This window comes from Centroberyx affinis, unplaced genomic scaffold (genome assembly GCF_046629955.1).
Source record: "Centroberyx affinis isolate AG114_WGS23_722 - 3 ecotype Tasmania unplaced genomic scaffold, CSIRO-AGI_Caff_v1 ptg000657l_1, whole genome shotgun sequence".
Lineage (NCBI taxonomy): Eukaryota > Metazoa > Chordata > Actinopteri > Beryciformes > Berycidae > Centroberyx > Centroberyx affinis.
The window spans coordinates 51,312-74,399 of record NW_027279283.1 but is presented as its reverse complement, the minus strand read 5'-3'; the positions used below and the strand labels follow the sequence as shown (position 1 = coordinate 74,399).

General features: G+C 41.4%; 1 protein-coding gene across 1 annotated transcript; it reads left to right on the top strand.

Annotated features, from left to right (window-relative positions):
* The first annotated feature begins 34 nt into the window (after positions 1 to 34).
* ttc17 (tetratricopeptide repeat domain 17) lies at positions 35 to 22,391 on the top strand. Its single transcript, XM_071519097.1, has 25 exons — positions 35 to 208; positions 859 to 948; positions 1,282 to 1,451; positions 1,897 to 2,008; positions 2,550 to 2,681; positions 3,280 to 3,389; positions 3,514 to 3,661; positions 5,292 to 5,431; positions 5,711 to 5,871; positions 6,334 to 6,446; positions 7,824 to 7,976; positions 8,769 to 8,884; positions 9,133 to 9,289; positions 9,512 to 9,583; positions 9,996 to 10,220; positions 10,829 to 11,048; positions 12,925 to 13,047; positions 14,084 to 14,379; positions 14,917 to 15,070; positions 15,209 to 15,329; positions 16,645 to 16,804; positions 17,886 to 17,969; positions 19,644 to 19,763; positions 19,949 to 20,092; positions 21,405 to 22,391. The coding sequence occupies exons 1-25, from the start codon at positions 35 to 37 to the stop codon at positions 21,534 to 21,536; spliced, it is 3,627 nt and encodes a 1,208-aa protein (XP_071375198.1). The 3' UTR covers positions 21,537 to 22,391.
* Positions 22,392 to 23,088: the final 697 nt, after the last annotated feature.

Here is a 23,088-nt window from a genome sequence, read left to right as displayed (position 1 = left end):
AATCTGCTACCACAGTGCAAAAGGAGACAGAAAAATGGCGGACCTCAGGAAGATCTGTCCTGAGTCTTCGCCCCATCGTGTCAACGTCTCGCGAAAAACGTCTTCTTTTCAGGGGAATATTTTCATCATTCTTTGCATACTTCTAGTAGACTCCGGAGGAGCTACTACCCACTGGGTTGTCACGGAAGATGGAAAAATTCAACAACAAGTATGATAGCTAACTCACTGACCTGATAACGTTAACGTTAGCTGGCTAGCTATTAAAGCTAATTTTGCTAACGGTAACCTGGAGTAACGCTTTTGATAGATGGTGTGTTAACATTGTTTTAGCAACCTAGGTAAACGTAAACATGACTCATTTGTCAGCATCGGTATCGTGACATATTGCGTGAACGTAACATTAAACAAGGGGTAGTCTGGTTAGCTAACTCCGTTAGCTTTTACCGGCTAGCTACCTAACACTGACGTTAACATTAGGTGTTTAAGGTCAAGATGACCAAAATATTTCAGGCCCAATTCAGCGTCAGCATTGATTACCTCTTATCAGTGAAGTTAATCAGTGCCAGCTGCCAGCAGTCTGTTACGTCCACATTGAAAAAACAACGAGTGTGTTTGTGTTGGAAGCGCTGGGGCTGACTGGCTAAGTTTGAAAGCACATCTGGGATTGGAATTGGATAGGCAGTGTCAGTTATTTCTGCGGATAACATTACCTAATAAAACTCTGATATTGAAAGCTGTTTAGATTTAGCCAGCTGGGTGAATGTGTTTCTTTGTCATCTATCTGCATTGCCATGGGACGTTTGACATGGACTTGCTTTGCAGTACTGTCTGTCAAGCCTTAACACGTTGTTGTTACAGGTCGACTCTCCGCTGAATCTGAAGCACCCACATGACGTTGTGATCTTCATGAGACAGGAGACTCGCGTTAACTACCTCAAGAAACTGGAGGTGCGTGTGTCACTCTAGCATTTTGGCATGAGCAGAGAAGTTATCATCGGAAACAATGGTCTCCATGAAGACTGTTGAATCCTGCTGATGACAACATGGGTGGAAAAGCAAGGGGTTATTAGGAGGCTGCCACAGATGTCTTTTACATCTGGGAGCTCATATTGGTCTTAAATGCTTAATTTCCCAAACACTGGAGGTTAAATTGCTTTTTACTTGTGTTTTCTACCACTGGACAAAAGACCGTATTCCCAGCATATCACTTCTTCTGTAACCAATCACATAATGTGCTTATCACTCCACACTGATTCACTGTCTCTGGCTGTTGTCATGCAGAAGCAGTTGGTGGCACAGAAGATCCACATTGAGGAGAATGAGGACAGGGACACAGGGCTGGAGCAGAGACACTACAAAGAGGATGCTGACTGTGTCATGGCTAAGGTACCGCTGGGAGACCTGGACCTCTACGACGGCACTTACATCTCCTTGGAGAGCAAAGACATCAGGTCAGCAGCAGAACAAAAAGAAAAGCAAACATGTTGTGCCCATGCTTTTGTCAAGTCTGCAGTGTTTTTGTACAGCGCGTCACTCGTAACGTGACCTGAAGGGTACTGGGCACCCTTAAACGAGTGCGCCCAGTTTCTCCAAATTGCTGTGGATGGGTGTTGCTCGGATATTGATGCCATTTATCTAGCAGATTGTTATGATTTTACATGCCAATCGAAAATGTATATGGGAGATCTTTGTCTGCCATGCCATAATGTGAACAGATTAATTTTATGTCATCAACCATTTTGCACTACTAACAGATTACAACACTGCAACAGCACAGCATTTTGATTTTCTTTGTTTTTTCCTGGATCACCTACTCCTGTAGTTTTATTCCAGTGTTTTGGGGTTGTTTTGCTGCTCTTGTCATCTAAATTGAAGTGAAATGTTTTTCGATTGTAGCCCTGAGGAGTATGTGGATTCCCGGTCACCTCTGCCACCAGATCTAGAAAGGCCTGACTGTGCCAAAGTGTTTGAGCTACCTTATAGTATCCACGCTTTCCAGCATCTCAGGGTGAGTAAAGGCCAAACTATACTGCCATCTTCTTGCCAATGCCTTTAGCCATCACAATGCTTTATGGACAGGCAAGTTTCTATGGGCAAGTATCCATAAATACAGTAGATAAATAATATAAGAGTGGAAAATCTTCCTCAGACATATCTGTCACAGTTCATTAATTCATTAATTCATTCACATACTGTACCTGCTTATTCCTATTGAGGGTCACTTGGAGCTGGAGCTTATCCCAGCATACTTTGAGGGGTCACCAGTCCGTCACAATTATTTATTTGGATATAGCTGCACAGCCACAGAAAGTGTGGTTGCTTCAGAAGCTGGTGTGCTAAATTATCTGCTTTTAAAACATTCGGACATTCTGCTAGCTGTGGTGAGTTCAGTCAAAAGCAGAAGTGTTTTTGACTGGAATTTCAAAGAGCATTTTAACTCGCATCTGGGTTATGGCTGATGAGTTGTGCACTTATGCACAACAGGGATTGATAATTGATTACACCCCTAAACCATACAGTGAATCCCCCCTCTCTCCTGTCTGGTCCAGGGTGTGCAGGAGAGGGCAAACCTTACCTCCCCACTGCTTTCTAAGGAGGATCCCATCTTTAGCTCGCTGTCTCATAAGCTGGGTCGCAGCATTGACGAGGTGGGCCATCGCATCCATCAGGGCTTACTAAGGGTAAGGCCTGCTTCCACCACACTGCCTCACATAATTTCACAGAATTATGACATTTCAGGGAAGTTGTTATAGAAATGGTAAAACAGGAAAAAAAAAACATTGAAATATCAGTGTTTGGGGAGCAGAAAGTCATTTGTGGGGTGTGTGTGTTTGTGTGTCTACCTTTGAATGCAAGTCATGTGGATTTATCACAGGTTGAGGAAGCCAAAATGTTGAAGCAACTACCATCCCCGGTGTATGCGCTGTTAGGCATGTGACAGAGATGCATTGACCACTGCAGCAAAATTGCATTGACAGACACTTTTAGGTGTAACAAGACTAACAGTCTCCTGCTGAGAATCGAACACTGTTCCCTCGATTGAGAGTCTGCAATCTAACTCCCTTTTTTCACCCACGTGACCGAAAGCGGTGAACAGAGCGACTGACCGACCGACATTGTGATCCTTAGAGCTAAAAACGCTTGAAAATATATACAGACTAAGATTTTATATGTTCCAAAAATGTAATCCACCATTGCATGGAGTGTTGGTTCTTTTGCCACATGTTTAGAAACAATTAGTCCCTTCATCAGATTGAAAGGTGTGTGTGTGTGTTCCAGAACTCGTCGTCCTGGGTGCTGTATAACTTGGCATCGTTCTACTGGCGTATGAAGAACGAGCCACGGAGGGCAGTGGACTGTGTGGTGCGTGCTCTGCATTTCTCCCCAAGGTACTGTAACTCTGCTCACTAGCCCACTGCACCAGTATGCTTTTGTTTCCTGGGTGAGACTGCACCTGGGCCACATGGGTTCCCACCTTCTCATGCTGTGTGTGTGTGTGTGTGGTTCTTACAGGCAGCACAAGGATGTAGCCCTGGTCAACATGGCCAACATCCTGCACCGCGCCCACTTCTCGGCAGACGCTGCCATACTAGCCCATGCTGCCCTGGACCTTACCTCCGATCTTTTCACCAGCCACTACACCCTCGGCAACATTTATGCTGTAAGTGTAAGACGATTCAGTTAGTTGCACTAGAACGTTGTGTATCCAAACCTCAGTTTACATGATTAACCAAACAGGCATATATTACAGTTATTATCCTTAAGGCATTTCTTTGTTGATATATGCACCGATAAGCATTTAAACTGCAAATGAATGTACAAAGCTTTGTAGAATGTATGTTGATATAAGTTTCATATCGTGAACAAACGCTGGACCAGAATTTGTCCCATTCCAGGCATTTAGTCCTTACATATTGATGAAAGGTTTTCATTGAGTTTCTAGTGTGTTCTCGCACAGCTAAGATGGCTGTTAGTTGTTGTTATCGAACCTTGTGAAAACCAGGTTATGCCGACCAAGATGGCTGCTGCAAGTGTTTGTAATAGTCCCTCGAATTCAGGCCACTGGAACCCTGTTACACCACAAACATCCCAGACACCTAGTTGTCATGTCTTCTGTCAAAAGTCAAAGATGTAAGCATTTCATTTTGCCACTGCAGCAATTTTTTCTTTATTTATTCAGGATACTTTCTTTCACTTGCTCTCAAGTGACTGTGAGGATTTGATGCTTTTCAGATCACATATAGTCCCCTCTGTGCTTTCAGGAAAATACAACATTTATGGTTGGATTTCTGTTTGACAAATTGTTAGAATTCCATCCTTATCAATATGGCCTAGCAATGTGTGTGTGCATATGTTAAAATAAGAGCTTATGAAACTTGATACTTAACAATGCTTTGTAGCCAACAATTGGAAGCTATTTGAAAGCAAAAGTGTTCCAAGGATCAACTGGATATGTCAGAACAGCATGAATTTGACACATAGAGATATGCTTTCAGTCTCTTAGGCAGCCCCGCTCTCTCGGCTGTCCACTCGTCCTGATCCACCAGTGCTAAATCTTCAAGTGTTAGTAAGATTAGTTTAGCTAATTGAAAGTTGGTGAAGTAAAATGAAATGAATCTAATTTCTCTCAAACTACACCCCGAGGAAGACTCTGCACAGTCGAAATTAGTCAGTGTTTTTATTGCCCTAGACATGCCTAATTTGAAATAAAGGCTTTTTAACTTTACCTCCCCTCTCTGCGCATGAGTTCTTGAAGTAAGTCTTGTATAGCTCTTTTCCTATTTTGACAAAGCCTAATTTTCATCTGAGAAACATTGTTTTTTCAACTGATGAACAAGCTCAAGATGGGGAAGACAGGAAACTGTAACATCAGTTGGTAGATTGGACAGTGTGCTCCTGTTCTTTCATGCCTGCTGTTGCTACAGTAGCTTAGAGGAGGGAGATGTGCACACACACGGGTGGCTATTTTATTAATGCTGTTTTTTGCCATCTTATCTGATGTTGAGTTTCAGGGCTCTGCTGGCAGAAATTAGGTGAAATCCAACTGTAGGCAACTTTATTCTGCTGGTCAGTATATCCAGGAGACAATTTGCTGGAAAATCTTACCAGCCAAAACCCACGTGCTAGTCTTGCGTCCCTGCAGCATTATACAAATGTGTAGTACTATGTACATATTTTTAGTCTGTTTGCAGTTTTTTTTTTACTTGCAATGTGATTTCTGCATGAAACAAACCAGTGTCTAACCTCTCTTCTATCCACGGTCTGTGTGTGTCTCTCCCTGGTCTGACCAGATGCTTGGGGAATACAACCACTCAGTGCTGTGCTATGAGCAGGCACTGCAGGCCCAGCCAGGCTTTGAGCAGGCCCTGAGGAGGAAGCACGCTGTGCTCTGTCAGCAAAAGCTGGAGCAGCGCCTTGAAGCCCAGCACAGGTAGGAGCCAAACTTGCCAACACACACACAAACATACACATACTCATACACACTCTCATTTTCAATACTCTGGTTGCATCCACTGAATTTCCACACATTTTACACAAAATAAAAATATTACAGAGGTTCGAGGTTCAACATGGTTTAAGGACATTTGCAAATCTGAACATGTCCAAACTATCTCCAAACGATCAGGTGTACCAGCTTACTAGTATACCGAAGACATCGCATATGTGCTATATTGATGATCATGACTATCCTTCCTCCATTCATTTGTAGGTCCCTGCAGCGGACACTGAATGAGCTGAAGGAGTACCAGAAGCAGCACGACCATTACCTGCGCCAGCAGGAGGCGCTGGACAAACACAAGCTGCTGCAGGAAGAGCAGATCCTGCGCAACATTATCCATGAGACCCAGATGGCCAAGGAGGCCCAGCTGGGTGAGATGCCAGATCACCCACAGTAATCAGACTGGGGCAAGATAGCATTTTGAACAGTTGTAACAAACATGAGCATTGCTTGTATTCTCGCAAGTCAACACAACACTTATCTAGGTTGTATATACCTATAGTTACCTAACAGAAGCATTGCTGACTCCTTCAGATGGTCAAGGAGGGAAGAGTTCAGTACATCTATGGTTGTATTTTCAGTATGTCTTGTGGTAGAAAACATACAGATAGCTATGGGGAGAAAGCATGGAAGCAGGACAGGGTTACTGTAGTTATGTGTGCTTTGGTGTTCTGCATTCAAAGTTACAGAGTGCTTCTTGTGAGGTGATGTGTAAATTAACTTAAACAAGAGTGCAGCATAACAATAGGACTAACAAAACAGTATTGGCAAAGCAGTTGAAACTTGAGAAATGTGACTCAACTGGGAAGTGTGTGTATGTATGTGTGCTTCAGGGAACCATCAGATGTGTCGTCTGGGCCAGCAGCAGCGCAGCCTCTTCTGTCCCTTTGACCTGCCTGTGCGCTATCACCGCGGCGATCTGTTTGAACATGTCCACTATGTCCAAGTGAGTCCAAGATTTTACTTATGGAGGTGATGTTTAAGAGGAGGGTGATGATGAATAGCTTACAACAGACCAGTAATGTAAAGGTTAGAGAAGCAAGCTTGAATGAGTGTTAAAGCCTTAATAATGATAATAAGTGCTTATTTTCATCATTTCACAGATGACTATTTCTTTGCAGTCTACCAGGTTTGAGTGACTAAAAACACATTTTAGTATAATTAGTTTTTTGTAGAGAAAGAGGGCTGCTCAATTTTGTCTTTTAGTTACAGCGGGTGGACTCTATATTCATGAATATTCAAATCAGTAGTGAGTAGTAAGAGGGGCAAAGCCAAAGACTCTTCATGTGATTTGTAAAACCAGAAAGCACTGATTTCTACTGGGATTGCACGTGTTACAAAGCATGTCTTGTTATAGTATGTCAAATTAGCCTACTGCCGTGTGCTGCATGCTCCGCAACATTGCATTGTGTGGTGGGATGCCTTTGGTTGAAGAAAATTGACTGGCATATGATGTAGGAGATGATAAAGACGATGGGAAACACCCAAGGGGAGAGGTTTTTCCATCATCGCATTACTGCTGTACTGCAGTATGTGGAGGCTTACCGCGGGGTTGAGACAATAACTTATCATTATCGCTGTAACACCTGTGTTTCTATTATTACTTTGTCCCCTTTGTGCATCCATATGTAACCATGAGTTGGATGCTACCATGTAATTTTAATTAATCTAGTTTGTTCTTTTGTTTTCTGTCTTTCTACTGTCCTCAACACTTGGAGAGGGTCTTTACAGCATCAGCAATATGGCGACATACCTTTGTCGCTCTTATTTGAAGAGGAGCAGCACGTCAACTTTAAAATCTTTTTATTTTTTTTTATATTTGGCCTCTTTCCTTCACCAGTGGTTTTCCTTTTTAGAAAGAGGTCCAATGTGAATAAAAAAATAATAAAATCATGAAATTGAGGTGATTGCACAAAGTTCTATTGGAGTGTTCACATAAAAATTTTCTCGTCTATTATATGTAGAATATGTAAAAAAAAATCTCCCTGTTCTATGTCCCTCACTCATCTATTTTGTAATGGTGTACTGTAGGCGTAGGCTGAATGGTTTGGGCCTAAATGTCCCACATTGTACATGGTGCAAATACTGAAAGGATATTCACATTGACAGACTTTCTACTGGCAATGAGAAGAACTTGGCTTTTGTCGTCCAGGTTTCAGTTTCAGTTACATTTATAGAAGAACAAACACAAAGGAAAGTCGAAATAAGATCCCATTACCATACCAGTGTTTTAGGCAAGCTGTGGTCACTTTCCTCTTGACAGATTACCTAATATAAGATCTTTTCTCTTCCTCTGTCATTTTTCTATCTTTTTTTTTTATAGTTTGGGGAGGAGGTGTCTGTGGCTTCTAGTGTGGCCCTGGTGTCTGAGCACGGCTCCAACCAGACAGCGGCGAGCCCTCAGCTCCACCCCTCTGTGTCTGGAGACCAGGACCCTGCTGCTGCCCTCTGGGGCAACCACCAGGATTACACACAGGCAAGACAGAACTACATCTGCTTTTGTTTTGTGTTTTGCATGTGTTGGGTGAAAAGTGTGTGCGCCTGTGTGCCTATTTTAGGACTACACATTTAAACACAATTAATATTAAAGGAAAAACAAAAGGAAACCCCCTTTTGTCTTGAATGTGGACTTGAGGACAGTAAAAGAAAAGCTTTGTGTGTAAATCAAAATTAGGGACTTTAAAAGTTCTATAATATGAGATGGGTTAAGCCTTTTGTCACTTTAAAAGTAATTAATACAATCTTACAAATGATTCTTAAATAAAAAAGAAGCCAAAGTAATGTGAGTTTTATGATTTCTCCTCTCTGTTCTAGGTTCAGTTCTGAAGGTCTAGCTTCTGCATTCTGAACTGGTTGCAAGCCTCTTTGAGAAGTCTAGTCTGTACTATACTGTATCTCTAAGGGACACGAGTATTACATACTATATCCAAAAGTGTTGTTTGTGCTGGTATTTGCCCAAAAAGAAACTAAAGCAGTGCTCAACTGCTGAATTACATTCAAATCACTATTAGGTTGCATAATCTGAGTTATGTTCTCACTTTTCCTGGTAACGCAAATCAAAACACTTTTACAGTCAGGAGAGTGTTGTGTGTTATTGAATTGATTTCTATGGTTATGGTAGCTTTCAGTAACAAGGGTTGAAAACCTTAACCTTGCAACTTTAACTGCAATATCGAACTGAACATTCAATATTACTACTCTTCCATTTCCATTCAGCTTTCCTGCATACACTTAATAACATGTGTATGCTTGTGTGTTTTGGCTTCAGGACATCCAGACGATGCTGTGGCCTCAGAGGTCTGACTGTGCCCATGAGTTCCCCAGTGTCCCCCCCGCCCACCTGCTGCCCACGTTCTACCTCCCACCTGAAACACAGGGCCTCAGGTCAGTACGCATTGCTGGATTGAGGCGTTTATGCACGAAGACATGGCATGTCTCACCGCTGTAACCACTTACATTTAAACTTATTCAGAATAATCACCAAACCAAAACTGCAGCACAACACCAAAACAAAGAATACCAATTTGAAACGACGTGAGCCAAGAGTGAGCCTTTACCTCAGGAATTATGTTTTAAAACTAACCACATGGAAAAGTAATCCGTTAAATATGTGTGTTTGTGTGTGTGTTCAGCCCAGTGGCAGCTCTCCTCTATGGGAGCAGCAGTCCTCCTCAGACTGTAGCCCTGCCAGACTGTGGTCCCGTCCCCCAGCCACCACCGGCCCTCTTGCCTGCCTCACTGGACTGGCCCCTGGAGGGAAAGGAGCTGCCAGACCCCTTTGCCTCCCAGGTATCTGCCTGTTTATTTATGTGTGTGTGAGTGTCTGTGTGTGTTTCTGAATGAGAAAAAGATGGAGATAGGTACAAGTTTATGGAATGGCCAGAACTGAGACAAAAACTAAGTGTTTAAAACATAAATGGAAAAAATGTTTTTTTTGTTTATGTGGACTGTAAAAAAAGACTGAATTTTTTGCTGAATGCCAACTACAAACTTTTTCGTGCACATTTCCAGGTGCTGCAGGTACGCAGTGGAGGATGGATGCTGGAGCAGATTGGCTCCAGAATAGCTCAAGCTTTGAAACAGGTAAGAGCCCCTCACCACCATTATTCCCCTAGCCCATCATTCAATTTCAGACTCGTATTTCCTATCATTAAGTTTTTAAGCATGTATAACACACAAATGCTGTTTGATATCTTACTCATTGAAAAAATACTCTGCCTCGGATGAGCAATTTATTGTTCAATGTGGATTAGTGTAACTGGTTGATACCAACACATATACCATAGGGGTATACCATAAGTTTAAGCAAGGCAATGCTCAGATTGCTACCTCACTCAAACTATGAAAGCTGCCATTTTGACCATTGGGTCTCCAATTGTGTTCTAACCCTAACACTTGTCTGGAATCTGACCTAAATTACTCCCAGTTTTAGTTGTCTAAACCCAGCTTAAGCCATCCATTTTAGAGCTGACACAAGTCTTTTTTTTTAATACAGTCCAACGCCCCCCGCTGGCAGATCCACAATGAGGCAGCTCTATTCTGGCGAGCCAAAGGCAATGGCAGCCGTGCCCTGCAGTGCCTGCGCCAGGCTTTGGGCTCAGCCCCTCCTTCCCATCGCCACCTGGCCCTCATGAACGCTGCTAACCTGCTGCTACACCATGGCTTGGCCACCCACGCACACACACTGCTGGAGCACGCACTGGCACTCAACTCTTCAGAGGTAAAGGCACACATACTGCTGGGTTTTACCATCTTAGATGTGCCAAAATATAAACACCACATGCTTATGGTTTGTCCATCAAATTCGATTTTTAATAAACAAAAAAAGAAAAGGGGAGTAGAGTGTGCTACATTTGGGCATATAATGTCAAAATCTTCAGTGGTCTTTGGTGTGGGGTAACTGCATTTAAAGGAGAAAAACGAAATCCAAGGTACTCTTCATAGAAAAGGGTTAAAAAGCCTTTATTCCACTGGCCTGTTCAAAGAATCAATTAATAACTTCCACTTTTTTCTCTCTTAATGGTGAGATCTTTGGTGGTTGTATACTCCAATCCAGTAACCACAGGTTGTTTATGTGACTGCACTCAGTTGCCACAAACAACAAGAGTGTTGGATTTGCAGTTTTAGAACAACTGTGTATGTTTTTCCTTTTCCATCTTTAATGCCTCTTGCCAGGGAGAAGCTCTCATCACTCCAAAAACAAATGCCAGTGTTTTCAATCATAGGGAGCTGTAGGAAGCACACCTATCTGCCATCTTAAAACCTAAGCAGCAATTTTCACTTAAGTGGCCTTTTAGCTAATGTTCCCCTGTGTGTCTGTTCCCTCAGCCCCACACCCTGCTCAGCCTGGTGAGCGTGCAGTTGGCCCAGGGCAACGTGACGGGCGCTCTGGCCCTGTTCCGCCACATCCTGGAGACGGCCCTTTCCTCCTCCTCTTCCTCCTCATCTTTCGCTGGCTGTGACCAGTGTCGTGCCAGCCTGCCGCTGCTGCGCTGCCTGCAGTTCTACCCCTTCCTCTATAACCTTTCACACCGACAGCCCTGCCCACGTGAGTGACTGCAACACACACACACATTTAATTGAAAAAGGAGAGGGATGTCTTTGCTTAGAATTTATTAAGTTTAATAAAGTGTGGTATGCTTGCCAAGTACTTGGCATAGTATTTGGGTAGCTGTAATCCATGAAATCTTATAATTATCATTAATCAGAATTACTTATTCCTGTAGATAACCCTAGCAGGCTTTGGGGTCAGCAATACTCAGGCGGGTAAAGGGAACAAGACAGTTTATTAAAGAATATCCAAAAAAGGTTAGACATATTACTACTAATAATAACAATAATAAAATCCCCCATGTAGGAGATAAAGATAAAGTTCTATTGAATTCCTGCAGTACAGCAGGAGAAAAAAATGTATACCACATACTATAACACACTTGCTTATTTATGGAAGCTGAGAGCACTGTGGTTGCTCATTTTAACTATGATGGAGATCACGACTTAATTATCTCATTATCTCAAAATATGAAACTTTGTTTTCTCATGATCATGATTTATTTACCTCATTATCATGAGGGAACAAATAAGCAAACACCGGCCGCTCACGGTTTTGGTACTTATTAGCTTGGTTGAAAAATTGTTCTATTCTTCACCCACTGCTAAGGTGCATGAAATGAGCACCTGAGAGGAAAATCCAGCAACACTTGCAGTACTGAATACAAATAAGTATCAGTAAAACCTCCACGCATTGGTGGTGGTTAGTGCCATGTATACCATAATTTCATGTAGCTAACCTATGCTTTGGGGAGACTGAATCCATAGCCGGGTAACAGCTTTGTTTATGAAAAAGTGCTGTGAAGTAGATTTCTACAAAGGAAAGGAAACTGCCATTGAAAATGGACAATGTCAATCTGACTAAAAGCCAGGGCTGAAAGTGTGTATGGGGCAAGGGAGGGAGTCAAATTGTCATGGTTAGCTTATGTTACATAAGTGTAACAAACATGTATATTGCAAACACAGTTTATATACAGTGGTTGCCTAGAGAAATTATATAATTGTACAATCAAAATATTTATATATTTACTGTGTATATATAAATAGTTGTAGACGTCATCTTTGTGGTTCCTTTCTGAATGCAAACGGTATACTGCCATGTTGGATCAAGCCAGCTAAACTGGGATTGGCACATTATTTCTGACACCCAGCATCCCACCCATGGTGTTGGAAGAACCAACAAGAGTGGTTGTGAGAAACAGAAGTAGTAGGCTGCGCTTTTGAGATGAACAACAGAGGCTGCACCTTTTTCTTTATTCATATCAGTGGGAGTGAAGAGGAAAGTGCTTTGAAGTGGAGAAATTTTGCCACTCAATAATTTACGCTGCAGAAAATAGCTGCTGCTGAATTTAGAAGGGTCTATATTTTACTCACCGAAGCTAAATATTGCTCCCATTAAGCACGCTGAGTACACGACTACACACAAGCACTCATAAAACACACACACCTGAAGTTGGGGCAAAGGATGAAATATACACAAAAATAAAGGTAGTCAACTAATAATGGAAACACCAATACAAAGTCTCCTCTTAGTTGAATTTTCTGGTTGCTGGAATTGGGTGCAGTTCCGCTATGAGTTTTATCCGTTCATCCTATAAAGGGCAGCGATACAATCAAACCAATTCTGTACTCAGCATTTTTAATGGCTATAGAAAAACACCATATCAGACATTGTTCCACAATCCCCCGTTGACTAGTAGGATTCACATTGGGGGGGAGTATAAAGCAACTGCACTATCATTGTTGTGCTCTTTAAACCACTGCCCACTGTCTGTCAGAGTATGAAAACATTTCTCCCAATGCCACCTAGTGATTTATGGTAAAGTCTGTAGTAAGAATTTTGCCTAAGTGTATTTATGTGTGTGTTTATCCAGAGGGAGCTGCCTGCATGGCTGAGGAGGACCTGGGTATACAGCTGGAGGAGTGGGAGAGCAGCAGTGAAGAGAAGCAGGACCCTCCACCCGTTTCCACCATGGAAGAGTCTCTGCTCTTTGAGAGTAAGAATCAACCAGCTTTGGTGACACCGTCCATGGGCAATGTGAAACCCTCAAGGAAATCTTCACGATGAACTGTGTAGCAAAAAGAGACTGATCGGAAAAAAGGGTTTAAAATCAGCATTAAAATCTCAGCCACAGATTACTAGATTTCCTAGTCCAGCATTGACCTTTCAGCATAAGCAGGCCAGGTTTCAAAATAATTGCATACTCTCCTGCTGATTGTGAGCATCTGGGTCTTAGTCGACCAAGTTTTCATTGGTCAGTTAGTCGCAGAAAAAAACCTCAAACTCCATTCGGGAGCTGCGCCTTGTCGTTAAAAAGTTATTAGACCAGGGTTGCCAACTTTGGGTACCTGGCTTGAGTGAGATTTTGATGCCGTCTGTCTGTATGTATGTATATGTGTGTGTATGTATGTATGTGTGTGTCTCAACATTCGTTCGTCCGATCTATTTCACACTTGGCGGGTGTATTGCTGGAGACCCAAGGACGTGCAGTGTTGGATTTGGTGCAATTTGGACATGCGACACGTTCAATATTAATAAACTTTGAATAAACAAGCGAACAGTGCTCTGTGCAGCAGCGGGGCTCAAAGCAAGTGACTGATAACCTATTGTGTGCTTTTTTTTTTTTTTGGTGAACCAGAGTGTATTTCACTGGTGTTTCTGACCGCGAGTAGCTGCGACTTGGGTGTGTTTTTTCAAAAAATATATATTTAAATTAATATCATAAACGTGCGGCGACTAGTCGACTAATGGCTTGAACTAACAACTACTAGTCGACTAAAAAAATCTTTGGTCGGGGGCAGCCTAGTAAATAATATCCCATAATGGTATATCAGCATCTTGAATTTTCTTGGGTTTATTGTCAAAAATGTCATGCAGACTCAGAGTGTATGAGTCCTACATATGAGTCAGTGGGCTTAATTTTCTGCCTTGAAAAAAGTACACAAGACTCACAGTATCTGACCAACAGTTCTGTCCTGCTTGGTGTGCCTTAAGCTTCACGCCATACTGATTTATTTCTCTCCACTCCTTAGAGGTTGTCTTGGACAGTAATGGCTCAGGTGAGGCAGCTGGCCAACAGCGGGCCTCTCCCTCTGCCTCAGGAGCGGCTAAAGCGACCTCCCCACTGGGAGGTGGAGGAGCGGAGGGGGAGGAGGAGTGGCAGCTGAAGGAGGACCTGATGGGAGCTTTTGAAGGGGCCCTGGATGTTGGAGGCAAACGAGGGGACCTGCGAGGCATCCGGGTGCTGAAGAACGACCGCGTCATGGGGGCCCGCGCCGGTGGAGGGCCCTGCTTCGGAAACTGCGAGGACGACGAGGGGGCAGAGTGGGTATGTGCACATGCTCTGCCTTTTCACAAAATTTAACCAGCAACTTATTGACAAGCGTTTTATCTAGGGATGGGACGATATATCGAAACTCAATATATCGCAATACAAAAATGTGACAATACGTATCGTGGGGCAGAAAAATGAATAGCTGTATAGTAGTGTAATAGTATTAGCTACATTTTATTCTGCTGTAGTAATCACAAATGAGACAGCTTGCCATCACAATTTCACAAGCTCTCCATCCAAATTATATTATTTGCACTTTATAATGACATTTTAAAATTGTTTACATTCTAGCAAGCCAGTACCATTGCTAGAAAGATTTGTGTCTCAGAAATAAACGTAATTCTACACAGTCAGACTTTGCTGTCATTTAACTTTATTTATTACATTGTATCATGGTTGTATCAAATCGTGAAGCCCATATTGCGTATCGAATTGAATCATGAGATAAACATATCTTCGCATCCCTAGTTTTATCTAAGCAGTCCAGTATGTATAACCTAACCCATGGAGCTTTCTTCCCTCGGCCATCAGATCACCTTCCAGGTGAAGCGGGTGAGGAAAGCCAAGGTGGACGGGGCAGAGGGTGTCACCAGCTCTGATGAGAGCCAGCATGGAGAGTCGCTGCCTGGAGGCCACTCGGTCCTGGAGATCAGTGGGCCAACGATCCCGTCACCTGGCCCTTCAGGTAGCGCTTACACCCACCTGCATTATATTTACGAATACCAGTATTGATCATGTGGAATTTGAGCACAGAGGAATCCCCGAAATGCTGGCATCCACCGGACTGATGGAGGTGTCTTTGTGGTTGTTGTGCTGTGGGCAGGTCGCTGGAGGGACTACACCAGTCTCGGCTGGCCTGGGCCCGAGGAGTGCCAGCGGACACGAAGGGTTGACCTCACCACTGTAGCTAGCACCTGGTTGGCTGTTTCCGCCAAGAACATTGAGTAAGACTCTCACTTCCCTGCTCATGTTTACATGTTTGCCTTATGTTAGATTATGACTAATCAGTCACTTCCAAAGAGCGTTAAGGATGATACATGTAGGATTTTCTTAGTAATATATTGCTGTGAATTTAGTTGGTGATGACACATTTTAATGCCAGCAAAAAATATCACCACTGTTGCTGTTACCAGCTTGGGAATACTCAGATGTGTGATTGTTAAATTATTATTCATGCAATCGTTGAATTACAAATCAAATCTGTGGGTCGGAGAATAAAGATATATGTTGGGTTCCTATATTCATGGAAAACCTAAAAAATCAACAAAACCAATCATAAATATGGAAAATAGTATTTGAAATATGGTTTTAAAAATGCCTTGGAAATTTAGATCTTTTTTTAATAACTCGTTTAGCTGTTTGGTAGATCTTGGTACCTCTGAAGGGATAATAACCCAAATAATTACCTGATTACATAAATCCCAAATGATAGTTCTATCAAGATAAAAAGAAAAAACAAACCTATAACCACTGTTGTAGTTATACAATGTCAGCTTTACACACCATGAAATTGATTCTCCTACAGAAAGAGACTTGCATATTTAAAGCTCACACATCAATTGCTATACAGCAATATGGGGCTGCTGTGTCACTGACAGTATATAATACTCAGGTAGTCAATCAGCGCCATCTGCAGGAGAGCAGGGGTTCTTACCACAAGTTCAGGAACATGAGAGTTAAAATAATCAATAGGGCCATCAGCCGTCCTGCAAGGATTACTACCACAGTCAATACAGACATGCAAAGTTCAACGATGGCTTAATCAAAATCCTACAGTGACTAACAGACATCAAATCATGTACATTCTTACCAGTACTGCTGCCACACATAAAAAATGTAATATTTACAGAGCGAGGCTGTCAGGATATCGTTTATGAAAATCCTGCCATATGGAATAGTCACAGAATTTGATAAGCAAAAATGTTTATGCACCCTGTATATGCTGATACAGATATAGACAGGGTATATAATGTAGTGTTGCTGGTCTGTATCACAGTGATTTTTACACAATATGTTTAGAGGATATTGTACATAGGGTGACTTTACACTCGTTAATACATACTTGTTGATACATTTTACAATCAAGTAATTCAGTTCTATTGAAAATAGATCATCATGAACATGTTAAGTAGGGCTGTTTTGTTTTATCATCATATTAATAGTCTTAGCCGTTTGAACATTTTTTACTTTGTTATTGACAAAGATAATTGTTCTTTTTTTTTTTTTGGTTGATTTTTTTTTTTCTTTTGTCCCTCTCAGCATCACGGAGCACATAGATTTTGCCACTCCACTCCAGGAGCCAGCTGCTGAGCCTTTATGCAATGCCAACCTTGCTGCCAGTATGCACACCCTAGACCACCTGGCAGGGGTGGCCAATCGCGCCGCCATCCACTACACTGGTGAAAGCCAACTGCGGGAGGTAGGCTGAGGCAGAGCCCATAAATTACAAGAGTTACATGTGAAATTCAATACCTAATCCATAGAAGCATAATAGACACAGAAGGCCTAACCACAGAAAAGGTTATATAAAATAGTTGATAGTTATAGCTATTAAAAACATTCTACACACAAGTCCTGTTAGCTGTCACAACAATAATACACAAGCAGATTGACAGATGAGTTGATTGACTATTGGATAAAACTAATGTGAAGAATTTGTGATTCTGAATTCTAACCCAGTTTACATTAATCTGACAGGGATGTGTTTATGATTATTGCATTTACACTCTTTTTAAGATGTATTTTAAGCATTTTATGAAATGCTTTATGAAAACTAATGTGAAGAAATTCTAACCCCAGTTCATGTGGGAAAGATTTATCTGTGGATAGGCCTGTATAACCCCAAAAATCAAGGCTAACCCTGCTCCAGAGAGGGTCCCGCTAGCCCTGGGTTAAAGTGTGGCATAACTCACTTTGGGACTAGATCATGTTAAATGCTAGTCAGCTGAGGTTTAAGAGCCAAGTTAACCCTGGGTTCAGTCAAAGAATGTGCAGTGTACTAAGCCGTACTGAGTCTTGAACATGTTCACACTACAAGATCATCAGCAGTGCCTGAATCTGTTCAGATCAGGCCATACCTACCCTGATCATAAAAACCTATCTGGATGGACATATCAGGCCAATAGGGAAATCATCTTCTAGAGTGTCCCCAGCTGTTTACATTAGTTGTGTAAATAGTTTAATGGACAAATAGGATGCTATGATCTGTAACTTAAACTTAAAGCAGTATATTAAGTATGAACGATTCTTTGTATTAAGTAAATGCAACAGTGCAATCTGGAGCACATTGTACTAGCTAAAATGTCAAGTATATTATAAAACATTGGATAAGAGGCATAGCATGTGTGTTGTATGTTGCCTGTCCGGCATCTCTCTTGGTCTCCAGTCTCTCCTGTCATTCTCCTCGTATGCTACGTAACAAAGCAGAAATGCCATAAAAGCGTTCCCAGAAGTATGTCTCACACAGTCTCCCATGGGTCTTCCCCTGGTCTTAACCACAGGTCCTGCAGAACCTTGGCAAAGATAAGTTCTCCCCTCAGTCCTTTGAGCAGGTGGGCACTCGCATCGCTAAGGTTTTGGAGAAGGTAAGGGCTATCTGATCTTCAGTTAAAAGTCTCTCAACAGCTGTTGTCTTAGACATCATTTTAAAGTTTGTCTCTTTTTACATCACATTCCAGGATTCAATTTTTCGAGTCACCAGACACAGTGTCTTGTAGATTTAGAAATCTACCAGACAGCTAATTACCAATATCATTGCATCTTTGGAATATCTAATTCCATATGCACACACCTTTAATTAATCCTAAGTAATTTGTGGGGCTTTTGTATTATCTAACATAAATACACATTATTTCTACATGAGTTACACACTAAACAACTGGTGAATTGCATGCAGGGGAAAACGTAGCACATATACAAGAGTAGAGACTCAGAGTTCAAAACAATTTATCAATTTTTAAACAACTTGTTTTCCAGACCCAATGCTCTGACCTAAAGCTGAAAGTTATGACAACATTCTACCAAGAGAAATGCGCTTTCACACACCCCAGCTATGCTGTGTACATGGGTGAAATAAACTACATCATAATGCATCAGACTGTCGCATGTCATCTACTGTATATTAACCTCTAGTGGAAATCACACCAAAACCTGACTATGCAACTGGGTCGAAGGCTTTGTCTGTTGGAAAGAAAAAAAGATTACAATGTGGAATCTTTTATTATCTTCATTTTTGCTTGGAGTTTTGAATTGATTTTGAGTATTGAATAAAAAGCAACTGCCTAACCGCTAGATCGCCTGAGAACTGAACTGCTGTGTTAACTTTGGTCAGACTTAATCAGTGCATTCATTTTCTCCAGGGTAATGTTAGATGACTAAGGTGGATAAACCCAAAATTGTAACACTCTTTCAGTAGGCCTAATCACCTCCAGTGTTTCCTTACAAAGATAGGCTGTTAACATTAATAGATGGAAAAGGAAAGCTACAGTATCATATGGTTTTGGTGTTATCGTTAGCAGCAAGCTACTGGGCTATACAAGTAGTTGGTAGTAGCTTACAGCAGGCTACTGGCTTTACTGACTGGGTAACACTGCTACCATAAGCTTACTTCTGTGAAGTGTCTGATCATCTCTCACCACTTAATGAAGGTGATTCTGTGCTTCTTGCTGGTGCATTAATGGAGAAACTGAATAATTATTGACCTGTGCTGCTGCTAGCATTTTTATAAAGTCATTTCTTCTGCTGCTTTGTCCTCTTTCTGCATGAAACTATGCTTATATGATGCCAATCCTGTGGGAATGCTCACTTGGAATTACAAGAGACACTCAGTTGAATCGTAAAGATTACTGTACTGATTCCCACAGACTGCTTTTGCACTAAAGGCAAACATTAACTTAAAGTTCAGCTTTTTCCCCATACTGTATGTAGGCCAAATATATGTCCAAAAATATAAAAAAGTAAGTGTAACTATTCATTGAAAATATATATCCAACAACGCGTCAGGTAATGTTGATGAATTTATCTCTCAAGATTGAAATTAACTTGCATTCCATGACATGAATGAAATGAAAAATACCTATTGTTCTGTCGCCTGATGCAACCAACCTCTATGTTTGAACATCATTTAGGCCTGTTAGTAATAACACTCACCTATTAAATAAAAGTTCCTTCAATGTTTTCTGCTTTAATTATTATTATTTAGGCCAAATATGCAGTAATTGTTTTGTGTTTGTTTTTTCCACAACCCTGAAACCTTGTAGAATCAGACATCGTGGGTGTTGTCCAGTATGGCTGCCCTGTACTGGAGGGTGAAGGGCCAAGGCAAGAGAGCCATCGACTGCCTGCGCCAGGCGCTCAACTACGCCCCGCACCACATGAAGGCAAGTTGGCCCCCAACCTCCCCAGCTAACCTCAACAGCTAACCTGCCTCCCATCACAAAACGACACCCTGAAATCTCATCCCCAACTCCCAACTGTGATACTAAAATATGTACTGTCGCTTATTGCATATAAGTTTACTGATTTCGTTTTGATCACTTATCATCTCTCCTCCTTCCTGAACCAGGACGTGCCCCTGATCAGCCTGGCTAACATCTTCCAGAACGCTCGGCTGTGGGAGGACGCCCTCACCGTGGCCCGCATGGCTGTAGAGATCGCTCCGCACTTTGTCGTAAACCACTTCACCCTCGCCAACGTCTATATAGCAATGGTAAGCGACACAACCGCTTCCAGAACCTCATAGCCTTATATGGTGGCGTAGCACAGAGCACAGTTTGATTTTGGGATAAATGTTTGGTCTTCATGGTCTTACTCAAAATTCTTTTGTTAAACGCATTGTTATTCTTGCAATGCAAACATCTGACATGGTGCAGTTTTATTAAAGTGAAATGTGTGCAAAAGCATTAGAGGAAGTAAGCTGGAAAAAGGTAATGATGTCAAACCAGCCAATTGTTTAGAGGATTAGAGGAAACTCCTACAAATAGAATATTGCAAGGGCTACGCTTACGTGCGCAGAGAATTCTGTTCTTAACTCTGTTACTCAGCTAACAGGGTTTTGGGTCGACACATGTAAACCTCATAACTTTGTTAGAATAACCCAGTTAAGTTCATACTCTGATTATGGGAAACCCGGTTAAGATGCCTGGCTTACTCCCATATTAAACAAGTTACCATGGAAAGATCTTACTTTTGCTTTTCACTATCTGTCAAACTCAGACTCACACAGCGTTATGGGTACATAACAAGGCATCCAGCAGTACTTACTACAACTATTAATAATGGGATCTCTTCTTTCCCCTGTACTAGAAGTAACCTCAGTATTGCTCAGTCAAAGTGGGTAGCTGGCAGCTGAACCTTTTCCATACTTTTTTGCTGCTGGATTGTTCTATCCTTGGATGGGACTCCTCAGGTGGACAAGAATATTCTGTTAACTGGTTTATTCATGGCCACAGGGAAACTCAGTCGCAGGGTATCAAAGCATGTAAACAGTTTAAAGTGATGTTGAACTTTGGTAGTACCTTGGGTTGTGTAGCTTCCTGGCCACGATATAACCCCAAAATCAGTGATTCTCTGTTATCTGTTGCTCTGGTAGAGACGATTGAAAAATTGTTTTTCTTTCTTTCTCCATTCACTGCCAATGTATGGTGAAACAGGTCTGAAACTCACACTTCTAGCACATAAACTAACACGAACAAAGCAGATTCTGACAATACATAAAAAAAATACTGTTGCTCACATTTGGTTAAGTGAATCGCTGTCTTTCTTTATTAAATCTTTCAGTTTGAACAAGTGTAACCAAACAGTCAATTGCTGATTTTGGGGTTATATCTTGACCAGGAAGCTACACAACCTAAGGTCATCAAATGGTTAACTCGAATAAGACCTTGACTGGAGTATGGGCAATAGCTGTATTACTCTGTGCATGTAAATGTAGATAATTTTGCAACAGTAAGTAATTAAGATAGTTGTCAAATAATCACGTGTCCATTTGTTGACGTGGTTGTTCTGGTTCCTGCTGGCAGGAGGAGTTTGAGAAAGCCATGCGCTGGTATGAGTCCACTCTGAAGCTGCAGCCGGAGTTCGCCCCCGCCAAAGACCGACTGAGAACCATTCAGTGCTACCTGCTTACCAAGAGGGAGCGCCGCCAGCCCTGAACCACTCAACCATTTTGAACCCAGGAGTAGCCCACACACACATACACATACATACACACACACACACACACACACACACACAAGTATACACATATCTGTAGACCACAATTAACTTGCGCACAAGAAACAGAGAGTAAGAAACTGTTGAGTGTTGTTTCAATTGTGGGGATTCATGTTTCATATCCAGTGGAATCCGGAAATTCCTTTTTGATTTTGTTCCACTTTTATGCAGACCTAAAACCCTTAAGGATAGGTTTGAAAAGTGACTAAGTAAAGCTGTAGATAATTTTGCCCCACAACATATCCGTAAAATGGGAGGACCTTTTGTTATGCAACCATCAAGAAGTTATGACTGTAAAACTCAGTTTTCCTCCGCTTGACTGCCTGTAAAATGAAAGGGAAAGACATGACATTTGACTCTTGAATTGATTCTTCTTCTTTTTTTAAATTTCATTTTTAATTGTGCATCCTTCTGCCTTATTTTGATTTCAGTCTGTACTAACTGGAAGGATAGTTCAGTTTCATTCTTGAAGGTATTTTAGAATTTTTGTGTGAGGAGGTGACATCTAAACCAAAGGAAATACCAGTATATCATATTGTTCCACTGCTCTCAAGGACAATATTGCAGTCATCGTTAACTTGCGTGTGTGACAGATGTGGCCTGGAGATGGCGCCATATTTTAATTTAACTTAATTTGAAGTTTTAATGGAAAGGGTTGTTATATTTTCTTAAGAAATCTTTTGCTGAGATGGTAATGGATGTGTTTCTTAACTCGGAGGTTAAAGGAGGTAGAAATGAACAGTAGCCTATATGTCCTCATTATGTCTGCTTCATAAAATGAATTGGAATTCTCAGTTTTTGCACTTTTCTTCTATATTATATCATTCCTATTTATGTGGGACCTATGACCTATTTGATTTTGCTCAAAGCAAGTTTAAGTACATTTGAAAAGCGATAAAGTGAAATATGCTATTGCATTTGCTTCTCAACTTGGAAATCATGTGGCAGAAAAAGATTTGCCATTGACCATCTATAAAAACTCTAAAGTGAGATCTGTATTAAGTGTACAGTGTTTAAGGCAGTGTGTGAATATAATTTCATCAGTTCCTCATTTCAATGCATCCATTCATTGTCTCTTTGGGAAATAAAAGCAAGGTGTTTGGACTCCTTGAAGCTTAAGTTGACCTGTACAAGTTGCACTGTTTCACTTTTAACACTTTACACACAATGGATGAATCACTGATTGAAACTATTGTCAAACATATTGGAAACTCACTGCATCCTCCTCACATTACATTTCAAATCACAGCCTAAAGGTGGCAGTGTCTGACATTTTTAGGCACACTGCCTTTTAACAAACAATCTCTCTACACACAGATAATTAATAATAGTCCAGTATGTAAATCAAATATAAAGAGTAATTTTGTGATCAAAAACATAAAGTGCCCAAAAGTAGCATATCTCACATTTTTAAGAAAGGTGCTTTAGGAAATGTGGTTTCCACACAATTCAGAGTTCCTGCAGCCACTGCTTTTCATCAAAGACAACCAG

Excerpts from the sequence above, each read along its gene's own strand:
- ttc17 (XM_071519097.1), top strand. The coding sequence starts at position 35 with ATGGCGGACCTCAGGAAGATCTGTCCTGAGTCTTCGCCCCATCGTGTC. Across the intron at positions 1,452-1,896 it reads TTGGAGAGCAAAGACATCAG|CCCTGAGGAGTATGTGGATT; the intron begins GTCAGCAGCAGA and ends TTTCGATTGTAG. Across the intron at positions 10,221-10,828 it reads TGGCACTCAACTCTTCAGAG|CCCCACACCCTGCTCAGCCT; the intron begins GTAAAGGCACAC and ends CTGTTCCCTCAG.